The 21,072-nt window shown below is 46.4% G+C and overlaps 1 protein-coding gene across 4 annotated transcripts in view; it reads right to left on the bottom strand.

Moving 5' to 3' along the window:
• The window catches only part of Spock (secretory pathway calcium atpase), a 54,993-nt gene extending 37,853 nt beyond the window's left edge, over window positions 1-17,140 (bottom strand). For 2 of the 4 annotated variants that reach the window (XM_077685961.1, XM_077685962.1), the window contains exons 1-6: window positions 16,867-17,140; window positions 12,675-12,929; window positions 8,220-8,309; window positions 3,837-3,872; window positions 2,364-2,425; window positions 721-829 (exon numbers count right to left, since the gene is read on the bottom strand). In XM_077685961.1, the coding sequence (XP_077542087.1) occupies window positions 721-829; window positions 2,364-2,425; window positions 3,837-3,872; window positions 8,220-8,309; window positions 12,675-12,929; window positions 16,867-16,953 (639 nt within the window). In that variant the 5' untranslated portion in view covers window positions 16,954-17,140. Of the gene's footprint in view, window positions 1-720; window positions 830-2,363; window positions 2,426-3,836; window positions 3,873-8,219; window positions 8,310-12,674; window positions 12,930-16,468; window positions 16,815-16,866 lie in introns of those variants that run through there. The other 2 variants (XM_077685960.1, XM_077685963.1) reach the window with 2 other exon arrangements.
• Window positions 17,141-21,072: the final 3,932 nt, after the last annotated feature.

Raw genomic sequence — 21,072 nt, 5'->3', positions numbered from 1 at the left:
AACAATTTACCAACACTGACACCCTGCTTCTAGCTGCAGCAGTGTCGTACAGCACAGTTGTCACCGACTGGGATCGTCTCTGTTCTTTGCCTGTGAGGCCTATGCGACTTCCTTGGAATATATTTCTCTTGAAAAAGCATAAAACATGGCTCTATCTCCTCTTCTACCTCACTCAATAGAACATGGTTTTACCTCATCTGCTAGCATAGCTGCTGGAGCTACAACATAGAAACCCGTTTTAGCACTGGCATTCCAAATTCCCGGTAAAGGGCAGCTGGCAACACCTGATGGGTTAGTTTCAAACAAAACACAACAAAGCATTACTACCTAAAGTTGTTTGACTTCCTTTGCAATGAACTGAATATTCTGACGCTTTAGATTATAAATGTATAGAATAAAATGGTATACATCTTTTAAACAGCTTAGAAAAAAGAAATGTAGGTTGTTAAGTTTGCCATCCAGTCGGATAGCTTGTGCCTAGCACGCAACCTCAGTGGTTTCGATATCCATATAAAAATCTGCCAAAATTCTGAGAGTGGATTGGCAGCTCTCCAACTAGTCATTACCGAATGCTTTATCTTTACATTATGTCCCTTTAGGCAGCCTACTTTTTCAGGCATAATATAAATTTCTTTTTCCATTACACATGCCACTGAGTTTGTCGCACTCCAACAGCTGGTGCCCACTGCACAGCATTACACATTTATGAGCTGCACTTACACTGAACAATCGGATGTCAGCAGGCACACGATCGCCCACATTGAGAATAATAATGTCACCGGGAACGAGATTCTTGGCGAGAAATGTTTCTGCCTGGCCATCTCTCAAACTAAGGAGAGAAAAAAGAAAAAAGGCAACATTAAGCAATGCACAAGGTCTAAAACTTGCAGTCATACTTATTAAGCAATTGCTGCAATTTTCTAATACTGACTGTCACCCTTTGTCGAGTTTCAAACCAATCAGTTTTAAAAGGCCCATTAAGACAAAATACAAGTTTGGATCACTTGAAAGATTACCGCAAACAATTGTGTCAATATTAACAGAAACTTCAAACAAGTTCATTCCAATGGGGTGAAGGAGGGTATTTTTTTTCCTGACCGATACGATTCACTATGCAAATTCTATGGGTAGCCAGGTAGCACTCCTTTACATCATCTGGGGGTGCTACGTCAATCTAGATTTGTTACTCAGTGCACACTTAATTTTATGCCTTTTCGCCCAGCATGGTATGATGCCCCTCTCCCGATCCGCTGACAATTTTTTTGCACAGGGCATGCTTTTGCTCCAGGGCACCAGCACGAAAAACTTTGCTGCACAATGCGTGCCACGTGACATCACCCTTTTGACATGGGTATGCTGCTGCTCCGAGGCACCAAGGCGAAGCAATGGCTATTTGCCATTGACATCATGCTCCCTTGCAGCACAGGCACGCTCTGGAGGCTTCACCCTCAACTAATGTCTGCGAGCTCTTACGGTGACAACAGATGAAATAAACGGGACAGATCCGGCCGGTTTGAGCCTCTTATGCTTATGCACATAAGGGGAACATATTAAAAAGTGGCAAATCACCACTCCCTTTCTTGCACTGGTGCTACGACATACCACAAACCAGTTTGCATGAATGGCAACTGCCCACAAGAACTACAGCTAATAAATATGATTGTATGATCATATTAATTCTTCTGGTTGCATTTGACTGCCCTGTTTGACTGCTAACATGGAGTTGACGCAGCACTGGTTACTCTATTCTTGGTATTTTCCCAACAACATCACAGCTGACATTGTGCGTCGCTAATTTTGATGGTTTGACAATATTTCCTTTTTTTGTGTGTGAAAACAACGTCCTTTGAGGCTGGGGTGTAGTTGAGCAAGTCATCAGTCTAGTTCTTTAAAATAAAACAAAGGTGTGCGATGTCTCCATGGACCCTTTAAAAAGCACAAAATGAAGTTTTAGTCAACTGGAGATGACAAAAATTTTTGAACACATTCACAAAAGTTTGAATATTAAAGTGCAAGCTAAGAAGGAGAATCAAAATAAATGACTCTTGCTTTCTAAGTCATGCACCAACTTTCCCAACAAACAAATTTTCATAAAGCTCCTCATAATGCCCTCTTCTTCGCAGCAGCGAGTCAATGATGCTGTGCTGGCTGGGATTGCTACTAAACAATTTTAGAAGTCTTTCTGCTAGCTTTTTTTCCCATGCTGCTTCATCAATAGCCGAAAATGCCACAGAACAAGTATCAAATATTCAGTGCCCTGAAGCATGGCACCGGAGAAGATGAGAAAATAAAAAGTCCCTGCTGAGCTTCCCAGTGAGCACTTTGTGCAGCCCACTTGTACAGAGTGACCGTGGGACACTCACCAGTGGCAGGCTGGGGGCACCAATTTATTCAGCTCCTCAAGCGATTTCTCAGACCGGTATTCCTGCATGCGAGAAAACTCCAATTATTGATAAAGGCAACACACCTTTGTACCTATGGGTACCAAATTGTACACGAAATTACGCAGATGGCTCTTAATCGTCAATTGGACTACACCTTGCACCTAGCTGCGTCTGAAGTAAAACCAGAGTTCCATAGATACCCATATACAATCTCACTCATCATTTTTTTCAAAACCCAATGGTAGATTCACAGCCAAGTACACAATGCAAAGCTGTTTAGCTTTACTTCGCCCCTAACTTAACATGAAAAGAGATTGGGTGATGATTGGTTTGCTGCCTTCACCGCAACACAAGTGCACCTGCTGTGACGCACCTTCTATAGGCAAGCCTCGGTTGGTGGTGGTGATGATCGCGACGCAAACATGACGAACAGCCGGCAAAACCCCCTACCAGCTATTGATGACAATGAAACGCTGCCCGTTTTGTGCACAAATCCTTCCGGGGGTCACCCATTTGCCACACTCCAGGATGGGAGGTCAAGGATCCAGGAGCATGGCTACGGGGCTGCCCCTGCAACCCGTCCCCTCCCACGGGATCAATGGGAGAGGGTGAGAATAGCCACACAAGCAAAACATCACCACTGTGCTTGGCCACCCGTTCATTCCAGTTTCCGTGGGAACTGGCTGGGCCTCACGGGACGACCAGCAGGGGGTGGACCAACCGCTACTTACACACCAGGCAATAACGCAACATTATAAACTCTCCCGCAAGGCATCCCTTCAGGCTACCCTTCCCTCGCAAGAGACGGTGCTAAGACAGATAGAAACACCTTTCTGCGTCCCACCTGCTTACACATCATTTTTTCCTACTCTTTGCACCTCCACCTGCCCACACTTTGGAGAGCCTGCAACACTTCGCGACACAGTGTGGGCCTGTCAACTGAACGCAGCAGCTGGAACTATCCCCAACCCCAGGTACGAGCAGGGGGAGAGAGAGCTGACCAGTTCTCGCCTTGGAAGGCCAGCCGCAGCTGGTGCATCGGGCGACGACGGGTTACTGGGCTAAGGACTCTGCCCACAGCGCACAATGCTGCTACAATAAAAGCATATTCCTCCTACTCCTTGCTCTTGGACTGTGCAGCCGCCCCTGGCCTGCCTGGCTCCAGTGCCTGAAGCTTGGCCCTTGCCCGCACTCCCTCCTACAGGACTGCCTTCAGTCACAGAGCCCCTCCCTCCTCTCCTCCCCGCACTCGAGCGACAGGCCTTGGGAAGAAGGGCCTGCATCTCTTGACGGCGGCCTCAAAGGGGCAGATGAATACCTGCACTTGTCATAACTCACCCCCTACCCTATCCTTTCTTCCGCTTTCTGCCTGCTGCCGAGAAATGTGGTGCCGTACGAAAGACACAATCTTCTTTAATTACTCTTTCACTGCAAGCTACGTAAAGCACTTACCTGAACAAAAGCAACTGTAACCACAATGATTATGGCCTAGAACAGAGAGAAAGAGAAAAATGAATTATCACTTTGAACCTTCTGTCATTTTGCAAACAATATCAAAGTACAGTAGACTCTCGATAAACGGAACTTCAAGGGCCAGAAAAAATTAGTTCCGTTTAACAGGAGTTCCGTTTACCGAGATCGATGTATGAAAGCGCAAATTTATGTGCGTACACACTATCAATACCATTTCATGGAACTCGAAGCATCAGAAGGTGAATGCAGCTGATAGTTTTTCAGAAAGCATGAAAACTAAAAGAGGTTTAGGCACAGCACTCACAAAGTTAATTTGGCAACAATGAGTCCCTGAGCATAAAATGCATCAAATATGCTTGTTTGAGTCCTTGCAACGGCATCTTCACGGAGGCTAGAGGCCTCAACTTCGCGAGTGCTTACGAGCCACCGAATGTAGAAGACGGCAACGCGGTAATGAAGCGCGAATAGCACCACGATGGCACGAACGAGGCAATGGGACCAGAGCCCCGTAATCTCGGCGTCTTAAATCGAGACCATACGACTGGAACAAGAACTGCGATGTTGCATTCGTTGCGCTAACACGGCTGACCACTAACGAGATGAGGCTTACGAGGAGGGAGGAAAAAAAAAACAATCACGAAACAGCCGGAACCGTAAAAAGCTGATTCTCATGCCAATCGGTTTCACAAGAAGTTCCATTTCTGGTTCCGTTTAAACGGTGACGTGGAAACTTTAGTTCCGATTACCGAGAGTTTTTTTACGTTATCTGAATACAAAACCAACCAACTTACTGGCTACTGTTCCGTTTAAGCGGCGATTCCGTTTAAGCGATTTCCGTTTATCGAGATTCTACTGTAGTTTTATATTTTGAATTTGCCACCACTGTGGTTTGGGGCAAAAACAGCGAGTGTGCAAGTGCATGCCCGCAAGCACGCAGGGTGCTCTCCTTTCCAAAAAATGCCGCAAATTAGAAAACAAAGCATTACAGTTAGGTGTATCCCATTTTAGTCCCTGTACCCGCCTATCAAGGCAGGCATCAGAAATTCAAATAATCACCACAGTAACTTGTCTACTCAGCTAGGATTAGACTTTTAGTTAAGCACTTCAGGGTACTCTTTGTAAGAAAGCAAATGAAGCAGATTTTAAATGTGGTTAAGCACCACTGCTTGACCTCGATTGCACTTGTACTCCTACCAAGAACGCAAAGAACTTTGCCATGCATGGGAACGAATTCAAATGCTTTCAGCTTTTCCTGCAAACTCCACAAGTTATTATGTAACGATGGCAGCACCTGTAAGACAAAGTGGGCCACAGCAAAGTGGCAGCAGATACCTGATTAAAGGGGCCATGCAGAAAACATACAAGTTTGTTCTATTCGACAGATTTTGTTTTATAGTGCCCTCAGCGCTTGTCCGGCAGCAAACGATGCTTTATTCACTGAGAAATTAAACATTTTAAGCCAAAATTTTAATTCTCCCGCTAAATTTTCATCACGTCGACAATGACTCATCCAGAGCAGGGCCTTAAAATAAAGATAGCTTGCTGACCAGGGCTGCTACCATCTCACAGATGGCTGTTTGGTTATATTGTTTATCGCCCACTTCCATTGATGGCGCTGCAATACCACTGAAGTGCCAGTGTTCGCGCTTTGCTTCTGGCCGAACTTCTATACCTGCCGTATTTTTATTAAGGTTCATGCTAATCATTTCCTAAAACATAAGCTATTACCCGACAAACATGGTCATGTAAGTGACCGTGCCACTTATGCCAGTTGGTCAGCGTTGTGTCAGACAAGTCCAACGCATCCAACAGCTGTGTTAGGCAGTGTCAGCCAGCCAAGTGCTGCACTAACTGCTTCAACGTTTACCTGTTCGTTCGTAACTTTAATTGTTCACCCCGCAATTCTTAATGCTATAAAAAGAATGTGCCCTAAATTTAAAAGCAAATAGCTCATTTGGCAAGCTTATAAGCCCTGCCTAACTTGCGTTTGCTTTTACCAGCCTCAGCCAATCGCACAGCTGGGCAAGTTCTGTTGTGGGAAATGAACTAGTGGGTAGCATGGCCACTCCCTTTTTTCCTTATTATACAGTTTATTTGAGCGAATTTTACGTTGAAAGTGGTGTCAGAATGATTCTGACAAGGCAATCTTTCGAATGAACCAAACTTGTGTTTCGTCTGCATCGCCCCTTTAAGTTGCCACATTATCACTCGTACCTTCCCCATGAAGATGGCGCTGCTCACGTCGGAGCGCCACTTCTAGCTGCTTTTGTCACAAAAGCTAATCTCTGGTGGAGCAACCAATAAGATTCGTTCCAGTTTGGGAGGGCCTCCTTCCAGCATTAGGTCATCTCCTTAAAAAGCTGATTACCAAATTATAGCTCAGTTGCCATTTCAATTAGCTGATTCTTAAGTGTCCATCAAGTTAAAACTAGACTCGTGCTTTAGTACCACATTTTTTAAATCTTTGTTGTAAGTTAAAAAAAGTCCTCCATTCAAGGTGTCCCAAATAAATAGGAGTATCATTTGCTGTTGTTTCATTAAAGCATCATTAACAATACTTTGGGGTACCTGACATATTTTTACATTTTAAAAAGATTTCTTTGAATTACAATATTGCAGAGTGTCTAAAAATAATGCAAAATTCTGAAGTTTCCATTGAAGTCCTTGCATGAAAGAGATTTTGCAACGCTGCAAAAAAAAAAAGAAGTCAAACACCAGAGGAGAGTAAAATTGCAGCTGCAAGTGCATGCTGACTGACAAAAACTTCCCTCGCGTGTGACGTGTCACGGTGACAACCAGTGCAAGAGGGCACCTGCACACACAGGGTCTTATCGAGTAACCCATGATTTTCGCACTTGTTCTTCAGAGTGCCCAAAACTTTCAGACGTAAGTGAAGTTTCTGCCGAAACTGCTGCAGCAGGTGCTGCCCCAACTAGCATATGCGTGAAATAGCTGAAGCATCTATAACAAAATCCCAGAGTGAAAGTGCGTCACTTGGCAACTTGCTGCCTTGTGCGCTGCCAAGGTTGCTTTCCTTAAGCAAGCCCCAGGCACAATGTTGAAGATGCATAACCATGGGAAACACTCATATGATTCTTTGGGTCTCGCTGAATTTTTTTTTTTTTTCATGTTATCATTTGCTCATCCCTCAGTTTGGCACATGGACAGATGAAATACATTAACACTAATGCCAACACACATATGCTAAAGTTCTCTAGAGAGGTCCAAGTGTGAGACATTTCAACTATCTCATACCCGCCTCCAAAGTAACAAAGGTTCAATTACGAGGAATTATTTCCCCTAAATGTGAAGTTCAAATAGCACCTCTAGGATTAACCATTAAAAAGAAAAGAAAAAAAAGAGAAATGCTATCAATAGAAGTTTCATCCATGTTATCTGCAGGCTCATTTTTTCATTTCCCTTAAGAATTTGTCCCCTCCACATGTGTGCTTATCTAGCTTGGGCAGAAAAACAGCACTCGAGAAAAAATGCAGCAGCAGCAACGAAGAATTCAAATACAAAAAGAATGTAAAGCAGAACTTATGCTTCACGTGGCTTTTAAAAATTCTTGATGGGGTAACAAAAACAAAGGAAAGAAAGGAAACGGGTGGAAAAGAATTAAAGCTGTGTGAGCTGAAGCACAGCTGTTTTGATTCACCTTTTAAGATGCGCAGCCAGCTCTGCAAAGAGCAGTCTGTGCACAGCTGTTACGGCAGCCTACGAGAATCGTAGACACAAAGGTCAGGTGATGGCTGCAGCTCGCACTTCTGCGTGCTAAAGCTCATGCAGGGTTGCTTTTTTTTTTTTCCTATTTTCGTTTGTTTTTCTTAGTATTACGGGCTTCCAAATTCATAGCAGCACATTGGTATTTACACACCGGCAATACTGGGTACTGAACCTTGTGTTAAAAGGAATGTGCACATGAAAAGCAGCCATTTCGAGGAGACGTTTGGACTCGCTCCATTTTTTCAGCCCACCCTTAGCTACCTAGACCTCACATATTTTGTGCTTGCGCACAGAGGCACACAACTTCAACAAGGGGAACAGCCATCCTCCTTAACAAACAAATGCTCCTGTTTGAACTACGTTTCAAGCAATAGCTGAGAAGCCAGCTAGTCGACATAAAAGCGCTTTAATCAATCATCAGACACAAATAAATAAATAAACATACAAAAATAACTGCCACAAATTATACCCACTGCTGGGGTTGTTTAGTCGTTACGTTTTCCAGAAAATGCAACAATAGACAAGCCCACAGATAAGCGAAAGTGATTCCCCCCCCCCCCACCTGGCACACACGCACACACACACACTCACACACAGCAAGTGGGCTTGCCTTCAAGATGAAGGGCATTTACTTACAGCAGTGATGCTGAATGCGTCATCAAATTGCTGCATGCAGACACTGACGACAGCAGATGCCAAAAGGAGCACGATCAGGGGATTCTTGAACTTTTGCAAAGAACAACAAAGTTCACTGTCAGCAAGCAATGTCAGCCGAATGGTGGCAGTATAAAATGCACAAGCATTAAATTGACATGCCCCAAAAAGCCTTTATATATATTCCAAATACAGTACTGCCTCCATAATTTTAAACATGCTTATTAAAAATCCTAGCATTGTTCATGTTTCCATAATAAAAAAATGCAATTGCCCATTTCAAACATTACAAAATTTGCTCAATTGGAATGATTTTTGTGGACTGAAAGACTTAATTGAACAGGTTCTAGCACTGTGGTACTATTAACACACTTACTAGTAGTGAATGCTTAATAAACTGGGTAATTTCCAAACTGAGCGCCTTCCGGCAAGAATGACAATTAGGCCAGAACAGTGGTTCTCACCCATGCGCGTGCCGGGACCCCTTCTGGACTAGCAAAAGTGACGGAGGACCCTACGATGACATATGTTGATACGTGTCATGATGTCAATTCATATACTCTAGCAACTCACCCCAATTTCTATGCTCGCCTGTTGTGTGCCTCACTTTCTTGCACAACTGAGGTGTTACGTAAAAAGTGAACTTTAAAGCACCTGCTACAGGGGGAAGTCAAACTTTCGTGTCATTCGTTAAGGCCTTCCTTTTTTTTTTTTTTGCTCTGGCGGCAATTTTTGGTGAAAAGAAGAAATAGGGAACCATCATTCAGAAGAACTCATGGAACCCCTGGAGTGCCCTACTGACGCCCATATGAGAACCACTGGGCTACAACACACAAATGTCAAATATATGCCAAACCAACACTTGGGCAATGAGAGTGGCCATGCAGAGGCCTCACCACTAGTTTACACCACGTGGGGTTCTCTTTAAGCATGCACTAAACATTAGGTACACCAAATTTTCACACCATCCACCTTCTTTTAATTGTGCCTCTACTTAGTAATGAGGCTTCTGCAGCCAGGAACAACAACTGTCCCAGCTACGCTGCAATGCTAACAGTGAGAGCCAAACAAAAATGGAAAAAAACAATCGGCACAAGTATCTTTTCAAAATACTTATATATTTACTTTATTTATGACTGCACCCACAACACCAAGAATGGCATTACATAGGGGAGAACAGTAGCGAAAATTCATGGACACTCAAAAGCAGGCAGACAGAACAATATGCAGCAGTATTTGAAACTCAATAAGGCATAACTACAAGTGCTATGAAGAACAAGAAAATACACCCTTGGATGCGACATGAACACAAAAAGCGAAAAAAAAAAAAAAAGTGCTCAAAACCTCAGTTCCGCACTATATTTTTTTTATTTCTTGAGACAGCATACCTTTTTTTTTTTTTTTTTCCTAGCTACTCTTCCGCCTGCAGCTATTACTTATTTTGAGATATTGTAGGTTGGGTTGCAATTCAGTACACTTAAAAACAGAGTGAAGCGTTAGCCTAACACCTTGTCTCTTACTAACTGCAAGTTTTGTTTCTTTTTACCAGTTTTGACCTTTCTTCTCAGAGCTAGCCTAATTTTGCTTCTCACAATACTGTGTGTCCGCAACTTTTGACCTTTCCTGGCACCACAACGCCCTACGCAATAGCTGGTACGGCACTTGGGATGAAATCAATTTCACCTTTTGTTTCACTGAGTCTTTTAGATGTTCATAACCAACTGTTACACTTTCTGAAGAAGGCACTCATTGTTCTTAGGTTACTTCTCTCTGCAAATACAAATACGATTCCTAATCTATTCAAATAGACTACCTATACCAGTATGCCGTAGCTCATTTTTCTGTTTCTCTCCTGCCTTTGCATAGTCTCCCACCATCACAACTGAGTGCCGAGTATTCATTTGCTTTATTTACTGGTGGCTCAATATCCTGTCGAGATACTTATCCCTGTAACTAAACATGATTGGGTACCTTGAACTACTTGTTATTTAGAGTCATGACTGGCATCTTGCAAATTCTGTACAGTTCCTCTACACACCCGGCTATCTACTGGTGAATTGAAAATCCCACCCATACTTTTTCTTATTTTCTTTGTGGAATGCCTTAATAACACAAAATACACCCACTTTTCAACATTTCAAAACCGTCAACTGCTATTGTAGGCGTACAATAGCGTACACTTTACGACCGACAGTTTTTCTAGTAGCACAGTTAGGCTTCCCTCGCTCGAAAAAGTCCTCGGATTATGCATTCTAAGGGTTGCCACCTTTCCCGGAGGAAAAAAAAAAAAGGCTCGTGGGAGGGGAGGGGGGGGCGCTAGTACATAAAAAGTGATGTTTTTTTGTCATGCAATGCCATTTAGTGTAGCAGTTGCATAAAGAGGAATAAACATAACGTTTGTACTGAAAGTGACTGATTTTGGCTATTTCTCTGAACGTGCTGCACCGTGCTTAACTTGTGCAGTTACATTCGTGCGCTCGCCCGCATATTTTCTCTGCTCGCGTGTTTTTGCGCAGCTTGTCGACACATATTGTTGTAGTTGCTCAATTGCCGCTTATAAAACGGCAAAAAATAATAATCACGGCATTATGGCCAAAAAACCAGCCAATGACATTCGGTTTTTAAGTATGAACTGGCAACCAGCCCGCTGTCTAAAAAACTGGTCAGGCCGGTAAAAAACTGGGCAGGTGGCAACCCTACCAGGTTCAATTTCTAGTGGTGGTCTGTCCAGTCAGAGAGAGCTCCCCTGCTGTATCACTGATTTCACTGCTGCATTGGTCAGATATTGATTGCTGCGAGCCAGATACTGCTGTGCTGGTGAGGGAACCACCTAGATTGGTTGCGCCTGCCCAGTTTAGCCTTGCCGGTATTCAGAAATGCCATTTCATTTCACTCAACCAAGCCTGGGCATGTGCCTGGACATGTGACAAACTGTGCTCGGTGCTCCACAGGGGCTGCTTCTCCCTTCCAAGTACTCCCCATTGATTGATTGATTGATTGTAGGGTTTTAACGCGCCGACGCAATGCAGGCGATGAGGCGCGCCGTAGTGGAGGGCTCCGGATCAATTTTGACCACCTGGGGATCTTTAACGTGCGCCGAAATCTCGTACACACGGGCGTTTTTGCTTTTCGCCTCCATCAGAAAAGCGGCCGCGGCGGCCGGGAATCGAACCCGCGACCTCGTGCTCAGCAGCACAACGCCTTAGCCACTGAGCCACCGCGGTGGGTGAGTACTCCCCACACTGCCTTGGTGATCGTGTGAGCACCAATGAAACCGCCATGCTAGTTAGTTGTACCCCAGTTAGATACAATAAGTCTTTGCTCTAGTTAGGTGGGTGCCCGCTGGTGATGCTCCAATGTTTTTCATGGATGACTTGTCGGTGCAATGGGGTTTCTGGATGTAGACACACACTATACTGTCAGGGAAAAAATGCTGTGCCGTGACAAAATTAAAATTTTTTAAAGAAGAACACTTGCCCAAAAACAGCTTAGGAGCAGCTTTTGCCGGCTTTAAGCCACTAGAGAAACAGCCGCTAACACTGTGCTGGTCTGCATCTCTGACTTACCAGAAGGATAATTTTGGTGCAATCTTAAGTTTTACATGCATGCCACTGTGGTGAAGGAGTGCCTAAGGTGTTCTGAATACCAGTCACAGGTTTCACCCCTGGGCACCATGCATGCCACTGTGGTGAAGGAGTGCCTAAGGTGTTCTGAATACCAGTCACAGGTTTCACCCCTGGGCACCGCCCAAGTGAAACCTCCAACCCTTCTACCCCTTAGATAAGTTGCTTAAATTCATAGGATTTTGAATTCCAATCCCTTCGGGTGTTACTTGCAAGCTGTATATAATACAGGCATCATTTGTTATCCCTTAAAGGCTACTACTATCGACCAAGCCATGGCATCATTCGAATGTGTTGTTCTTGCTGGCAACCCAAGGGAATCAACTCTTAATCTTTCTACAGCCACGGTATCTGGGTCATTTCTGGCAGATTTTTCTATTTCCATGGCCTAGATAGTTTGCAGATGGTACAAAAATGCTCCTTAGGCAAGTGTCAAAGCAGCACGAGTGGAAAAAAAAAAAAAAAAAAAAACCGCCACCCTTCATACTGGGCAATTAGTAGGAAGTTGAACTGATCTTTTATTTTTAGGTTCCTAAGAGGCACTGCTGTGTAGAAGCTTTAGCCCTTTTTTATTCATAAATGCTTTCAGCTTGGCAGCCACACGTCACATGGTACGGTGCCTTGCTGTAACTAGAAAAAGGATGGGCTGATCAGAAAAGCTCGAGGTCATTTGTAAACACCAAATTGCAAAAGAAAAAAAGTCTCCAAAGAGAAGAGGTCTTAAAATGGCAGGAAAGCGTTCTGTTTGGCCAGGCCACAGCCGAGCTTGAAAGCAGTTCTGGGGACCCGACCGCAGGGCGGGACCTGGACCCACCTGGTCGAGGTACTTCTTGCAGAGCGGCTCCTCCTGGCGCACCTCGAACTCGTTGGCCCCCACCGTGAGGAGGCGGCGGTGGGCCTCCTGCCAGGACAGGCCCCGGCGGAGGTCCGAGCCCAGCCGCTCGGCCACCGCCTCAAAGGGCAGCTGGCAGGCCTCTTCCGAACGCATGGCCCCCACCAGGGGCCCCCCCGCCTCAGAGTCAGAGTCAGAGGCCCCCCCGCCACCGCCACCACCGCCTGTGGCCTCCTCCTGCGCATGCAGTCCACACGTTGCCAGAGGCTCCTCCCGGCTACTGCTCCCGGGCAGTTGCGAGTCGCGGCGTGAACCCCACACGTTCCAGACGCCCATCTTTCTGTTCGCTCCAATAGAATGCCACCTCTTGTGTGTGTGGCATTCACGATTTGAACCGACTGCAGCAGGAATGAGCCGCCCTGACAGCTATGCAGTGTCACAGTGTACTAAATGACAGACCCACTTAACTATAAAAAATTCCACATGCTTCACTGACAGACTCACTTTACTATATAAAGAAATACACCTGCTCCCCCGCATTTAAAAAGCCTTGTTTGATTGATTATGAGGATTAACGGACTGACATTACACGCTATATTGGAGGGCTCCGGATTAATTTTGACCGAAACCTCGAATGCAAGGGCATTTCCGCTTTTCGCCTCGATCAGAAAAGCAGCTGCCACAGCCGGGAATCGAACCTGCGTCCTTGGGCTGAGCATAAAAAACTTTCACCCCTGCGGTCAGCAGAAAGCCCATGAGAGAGTTTAAATTATACGAATAGTCATAACAGGCACGAATACACTGTTCAAGGTGTGTTCAGGGCTGGGCAGAGATGCTCAAAAAGTATTCCACTCTTAACACGTGTGTTTGAAACGTGAAATACTGATGCTGATATACGTAGTTTTTGATGTCTCAGGATATTTCAGAGATACTTAACAAAAAAGTATCTGGGAATACAAAAGCAATGTACAAATACTGATTTTCTTCTCTGAATTCTGGAAAATGCAGTGTTCTGCAAAGAAATCTATCAATACTGTACAAAGCAGGTGACAAGCTACATATTCCAAGTAAAATTTTGGCTCAAGTCACTGACACGACTGTATTCTAAAAAAAAAATACATGTCTTTAGTTGTATGCACGAGATTTGCTAACAAGGAAACCAGCACATTATTATTTGTACTCATGCAGTAAACCCTTCTCAAGCAGGTTGCCTTCCGAACAGTACTACAGGGTCTGCATGCGACTTACAAAGCTCTACAAACGAGCAGAGTGTGTCTACCAGAGTGGACAAGTTAAAGTTCGCAGCAACTAATGAATGTCATGCTCATGGCTGAAGTCCTGTTGTGAAGACGCCTTTCACCAGACTTCAAAGGAAAAAAACAAAAACACTATTGAGGTATGAATAAAAAAATGGGCCACTGTAGAAGGAAGAGGTAACAGCAAAACAGAAACTAACCCCAGTTGCAAATGTCTTGCTCATTTACGGGTCATATAGCCCCGCCAGAAAATGTGTCAGCCTATTTTTAACAACAGTTGCAATCGCATACCTGTGTCTGGCAGAGTATTAAAGTATTAAAATACAAAAGAGTACTTGACTAATGAGGTGTGAATACATTTTTAAGTGCATCACAATAGAGAAATAGACATGCTTGAAAGAACCATCATCGCGATACCCTTGTATTGCAATACTGCTAAGCATTGCTTTCAGTAAATTCCCTGCATTTTAAACTACACAATGCAAAGTGTGAAAACAGCGGACAGATACAACCCGATAATAATCTATTGGAAACTGCAGCCCTCCAAGGGTATTGCGACATTCCCTTTCATTGATTCCTCAGCACAGAAGATACCTCTCCACAGGGTAAGGAACAGGCATGGTTACTACATAGCCAGTAGCAAAAAAGCATACCCACCAGTGTCACGACTGTGCTTACAATACAACTGCTGGAAAAATGCTTCATAAAGATGCACCACATGCTAATTTTCAATACCTCCAACCACACCCACACCCACGCACAATAACGCCCTGCTTTGCAAGTCAAGAACATCGGTGAGACGAGAACATCCCACATAGCAGTGCCAGTTTAGCCGCTAAAACAGTTACGGATAATTTAATATGCAGTAAAAAAATGAATTTAGACATAGACACATCACCAAATAAGTGATACTTATCAGTCGAGTCCACTTATAACGATACCGTTTATAGCAATATATCGGATACAACGATGAACAGCTATGGCATCGTCAACTTTTATATTCTTTCTATGGTAAAATAAACCGCTTATTACAATGCTCCAGTGCCACGATATCGGATATAACGATTGAATCCGGTTACATCATGCACCAAAAGTGCAACAGTGACGACTCTAATGACGTGGTTGCGCAGCCTACTCAGGTAGTGTCTTCGTAGGAGGCCCAATGCATGACACAGTCCCTCAGGGACTTTGTTTCCGCAAAGGACATTTACCTCAGCTAGTTCAAGCACCTATAGATGCTCTTGGAAAAGATTTGCGCTAGCTTCACACGCAGGAAACAAAGGTGACCGACTGTGGCTTATTTCCCGCAAATTAGTAGTAGTACGACCTTGCTGGCATGCGAATAAAATGTTTTGAGCTCTGTTCCGTCTTTTTATTTCGCAACCCGCTTATAACAATTATTGGTTATAACGATGGGATTTCCTTGGCACTTGGATATTGTTATAAGTGGACTAGACTGTATACGTTTGGCTAGCATAGTGCTTGCTTCGTCACTCTAACTGCAAGGCCAGTCAGGCAACACATCAAGAGTGACTTCACGAGGATGTCTTCAGAGCAACCGTCTGAACATTTTATAGTCAACATACCGAGTTCACTGGTGCCCCTCGTCCTGTTCAGGTTGACATATCAGTTTTGTCTGCCATCACTTTCCATGGTAACTAGCATGCACTAAAGCTGCCAGGAGGCATCAGAAAATTGAGTTCAAGTGTTTTGGCAAAGTAAAATTAACATTAGTGATGAAAAGCAAGCAGCATAATTTAACAGGATAACAACGACTTTCTTGCCAATATTTATGTAGCAGCATACATACCTAAAAAAAAAAGCTGCTTGGTCGTGAAAGAAAGTGATTGCTAAAAACATAACATGCTTAAACACCCCAACACAATCCTGCACATAGAAAATTACCGTTTTTTGTTTCCCACGAGGATGATGATCATGGTGGGGCTCTAGGAAAAATCGGCCAGAAATACAGCGCGCTGTCGGCTTTCCCGAAAAAGAAGGGGGGTGGGAGTGGAAACGGCTAATACATACGCGCGCAGCTCAACGCTTGCCGTTGTCAGCTAAATCGATATAGTTTCCGTGAGTGACCGCATCGATTACACTTCCCTCGGTCAGCTTGGTGTCGCAAACCGGCGTCTATATTTACGCCAGCTCACCGTATGGGTCAATGTGGTTCCTTGAAGAAGGCGCCGGCTCGCAGCCCACGGCTTTGACGCGGTTTTTCGCTTCCGAAGTGACACTGATTCGCTCATACTGAGATCATTCACAGGAAAAGCCATGTAACTACGCACTTTCGGTCCAACTTATCGAACCAAGGGACACAAATTTTGGCAAAAAGCAAACGCAGGGTACGAATATATCTCGGAGATCAATCGTACTTGCGCATGCTATCAATGTCTTCTTCCTGTGCGAAAATGAAAATGCGAAAAGAAAGAAAAGAGCCGCGAACGTGCCACAGCCCGATCACGCGTACATACATCACCACTGGCACGTGCATGCACGAGCACCCCAGCGTTTTACCTGAGCCGGCTCGCCTGCGCGGCCTAGAGCAGGCACGGTGCTCCGTCCACGGACACCTCACCGCCGTCTTCGAACAACGTACACCTAAATTACGTGATCACCGCTATTTTCTTTTCTCACAAAACGGCGACATTTGTGTGCTACAATGCCGTACTTTAGCTAATGGCCCACGAGCGCGACACGGCCCATACAGGCTTTCGGCCCGACGAAACTACATCGGCCGCTTTTATTCAGCCGCTTTACACGCGTAGCAGTCGTCCAGCAGGGACATGACGTAGCACCAGTAGCAGCACGGTGGAATGAACGAGACAAGGCGACGACACAAAAAGAAAACGAGGAGAGAGAATACGGGGGGAAGCGGAAATAACGAGAAACAAAACATCATATTAGCTGCTCACCGAGGGGCCGTGTTGTGCGCTTTGCCTCGTTGGCGATCCCTGGCGATGGACTTCGATAGGCAGCTTTTCGTAGTTTGTCTTCTTCATGCCGGATGTGTAGTGCCTTTATTTTACTTTTCTTTTGCGGCATTAACTGCCATGCGTAAATCAAGAGTACCGGTGGGAGCTCACTCGCTCTAGAAGAGAGCCGCGGCGCACTGCAAACGGTTTCGGCATGATGTTCAAACCCAGCAGCGCAGAGATGGCACTGCTGTACTACCGGCTGTACACTGCTGCAGCGAAAGGTCTCTATTCGCACTGTGCGTGCTAACAATCGTTGTTTTGTTTACACACGACGTGCAAACAAAACTTATTGTTATTTTGCACGCGACGTGCGAAATAACTCCTCTGCCTCCTCAGGAATAAAAGAGAAGAAGAAGGATAAAAGAGCAACAGTACGTAGTCAGTCGCTGCGGGAACCCGAGTGTAGCCCTTGCTCAGTCCAGAATGACTCGGGTTCGACCCGGTTCCACCCAGAGTTACTGGATATATTGAGTAACTCTGGTTCCACCTGCCGGCTTGGCTCTGTCTGGCAATAATTCATTTTTAATTCGCACTCAACGTGTGAACAAGAAATTAGAATACGTTCAACCCATGGAGGAAAGAAAACATGGTTCAACCCATGGAGGAAAGAAACAGAACTGGTTCAACCCATAGAGTTAATACTACTGAGTTCAACCAGTTCCGTGGTTCAACCTCTGGTAGGGTCTAGACAAGGAGGTTGTACTAAACTAGTATAACCTCCTTGGGTCTAGACACCCTACCTTTGGTACAGTTTTGGTTGGTAGGCGGCACAGTTTAATTAATTTACCGTCATTGCCATGCGGTTATGGTAAATATGTTTGGAAGCAGTCTGCATAATGTCTGGTTCGTAATAACATGATCGTTTTGAGCCGTCAGCCACCCATTTTTTTTTTTTTTCCCTTTAACGAGCTATTAGCCAAAAAGACATCCCCCTCGCGAGGGGCACGATCAAATGCACAGCATTTCCGAGGGGGTGCGCCGGCAAGTCGTATCTCTTGATCGCGGGACCCGTGTCGCCATCTTTTGGAAGCGCGGGACAACTTGTGGCGCTTTCGAAACAAACGAGAAATGAGTGAAGGATATAAGGCGCGTTCGGTGCATCGAAATCTGTGTCGGTTTCGTGGCTCGGTCGGTTGTGCGCCGGGCACCTTGCGTTCCGCCCGCGGCGTCATGGGTTCGAAACCGGGCGCCGGAAACTGTTATTTCTTCCTGGCTGCGGACGCGGACTACGACAAGGCGCGCATGCGGACTACGACAGCGCACGCCAACGCCGCGTGACATTGTGAGTTACTAAAATGCTATGCATTTAAAATCCTCCCTGTTCTGTGCTGTAGTACGGGCTTTACACGCTACGCCGCCCATAAACGGTTTATGGCGTTTCAAATTCCTCGCAAGTGATATTCGGCAGAAGAGAGAGTAAAAAAAATGGTGCAGCTTGCAATAGTGCATGGTGCAGGGCTAAAGAGAGAGAGAGAGTAAACGTGTTTATTGCGAAAAGCAATGGGGATCGAGGAGTCCTCAGTCCAAGACCCCTTGAGCTTTCCCAGCCTAAACTGCCCTCAACACCAGCAGGCGCTGGTCATTGAGGTCGGAGCTGGTCAGAGCTCTCTCCCAAAGCTCGTGAGAAGAAAGGCGGGGATTTCGCGAATGTAGTGGGGCGTGCGCGCAGCCCACTACCATATATGAAAGAGCGTCCCGGGGGCTTCGCAGAAGCGGCATAGCGGGATTATACGGGGGGGGGGGGGGGTGAAATATATGACATTTAGTGGGATGGGGAAAAGTATATCGTCTGAAGTGCACGGAGCTGCCGTTCCCCCTCTTTCGTTAGGTGTTTATGCGGTGCTGGGTAATACGCGTGATCAGCCGGTTTGGCCTCTCCTGCTCGCTTCCCGGGGCCCGGCGGGATAACGCTCGGGCCAACAGGTGGACGGTTTCGTTGCCCGGGACGGCAGAGTGGGCGGGTGCCCATATGATCATGATTGATATTTGTCTGGAGGACGCTGGCAGATGATTTGGTGAGTTGTCCGGTGAATTCGCCCACACGAGAAGTTGCGGACAAACGGCTATAACTCTCTGATTACGCTGGCTGTAGTTTGCGTTATGGTGAGAGCGATGGCCGCTTATTCCGCTTGCAAGGGGTCGTATCCGGGTAGGGTTAGGCCAAAACGTTGGGTTAGGCTGCTGACTAGGGTTGCCACCTGCCCGGTTTTGGACCGCCCCGGCCGGTTTTTTAAACAGCGGGCCGGTTGCCGGTTCATACCTAAAACCGGCCGTCATTTGTCGGTTTTTTGGCCCTCGTGCCGTGATTACGCCCGTTTTGGCATTTTGTAAACGTCAATTCAAGAACTAAGGCGATGAATATGTGTCAACAAGCTGCGCAAAGACACGCAAGCAGAGAAAATACGCGGGCGAGCACGCTGCCTGTGATAGAGGGGGACCTAAGGGAGGAACAAAACAACAAAATGCCGCCGCCGCGATCAGCATTTGTGGTTACTTTTCAGTGAAGCACATACAGAGCAATAACCAAGCTCTCAATCACTTTGAGTGCAAACAGTATGTTGATTTCTCTCGAAGAAAATGCTACAATAAATGACACTGCATGTCAAAAAATTACGCCCACCTCCCCTCGCGGGAACACTGGTGTGATGCAACGCATCTCATGGGGGGTCCCATTGGCGTTTTCCATCTTATTATTTACGCAGGGATTCTCACGCGAATGGGAGGTGGGCGTAATTTTCCATTTTCACAATTCAATGCACATGCAGTACACGTATGCTCAGGTACGGTCTTTATTGCAGACGAGAATGAGTGCCTTGTGGTCCGTAAAGTGCACAGTTAGGGGCTCGACGATTGCATCAAGCAATCGTCGAGTACTGCGAGAGAGTGCAAGCGTAACGCGGACGACCGTCGACTGAGACCGCCGGAGCGCGGCATGCCGCTTTATATTCACAGCGCCCGAAGGAGAGGAGAGCGCAGAGGGAGAGAGTACTGCACATGCGCAGCGCGCGCAGTGCCGCCCACCGGCGCCTAGCAACGGAGTGAGAGCGCGCTGCGCCAACCCGCAGCTGTTTGGGAGAGAGTGTTCGCTATCGGAGAGAGGAGAGGAGGAGAGGCGCAGCTGTGCGGACAACGCCGGACAGACGCAGGAAGGACAGAGGGGCGAGCATGAGATGATGAGATGCGTTGCATCTAAAACATGGCGTCTTCCCCCCCCCCCCCCCCGGAAGTGCCGGTTCTTTTTTAGATGCGACGCTGAGAGGAGCATCTCTTGCCGGCGGCCCTGTCCTGCGTGCGTCCGTCGTCCGCGTCCGCACAGCTGTGTCTCTCCTCCGCTCGCCTCCTCTCCTCTCTCCGATAGCGAACACTCTCTCCCGACATCTGCGGTCGCGCTGCGCGCGGCTGCGCACTGTGCGCATGAGCAGTACTCTCTCTCTCCGCGGTCTCCTCTCCTTCGGGCGCGCTGCGGATAGAAGCGGAGTGCCGCGCTCCGGCCGGTCCACGGAGCAAGTTATCTTGCTCCGTGGGCCGGTCTCTCAGTCGACGGTCGTCCGCGCTTGCGCCTGCTCTCTTGCCATACCCGACGATTGCTTGATGCGACGCCAATGGAACCCCCTTCAGCGTCGCATCACACCAGGGTTCCCGCGAGGGGAGGTGGGCGTAATTTTTTCCGGGAAAGGTGGCAACCCTACTGCTGGCGTGCCTGTTGTGCTGGACAACCACGGCTGTCATTGCTCTTATGCCGGGATAGGGGGACGCGTCCGTGTATACTGTGGTTGGTTCTATGTGTGGATGGTCTTGGCTCTTGCTTCCCTGCGCCCAGTGTGATGCACGGGGTGCATGTTTCTAGGAAGCGGTGAAACGTACAGCTGTTTCCTGATATTGCGGTCGAGATTTCTCATTTGAGATGTCTGACGCTGCAGAGGGGATTTGAGCCCCAGACGAGAGAGAAGAGTCCTCCCTGTGCTTGTGACTCCCAGCTTCAATCTTTGGCTCGAAAGATGGCTGGGATTCTATGAGCTATTCTATGAGCTCGTCGGCTGTATTGTGCAGGCCGAGTTTAAATCTGATTGCACGGTTTAACGCACCAACGCAGCGCAGGCGATGAGGCGCGCCGTAGTGGAGGGCTCCGGATTAATTTTGACC

This window comes from Haemaphysalis longicornis, unplaced genomic scaffold (genome assembly GCF_048455015.1).
Source record: "Haemaphysalis longicornis isolate Haplotype H1 unplaced genomic scaffold, Haemaphysalis longicornis Haplotype H1 scaffold_1, whole genome shotgun sequence".
Lineage (NCBI taxonomy): Eukaryota > Metazoa > Arthropoda > Arachnida > Ixodida > Ixodidae > Haemaphysalis > Haemaphysalis longicornis.
This window is presented reverse-complemented; position numbering and strand designations above follow the sequence as displayed.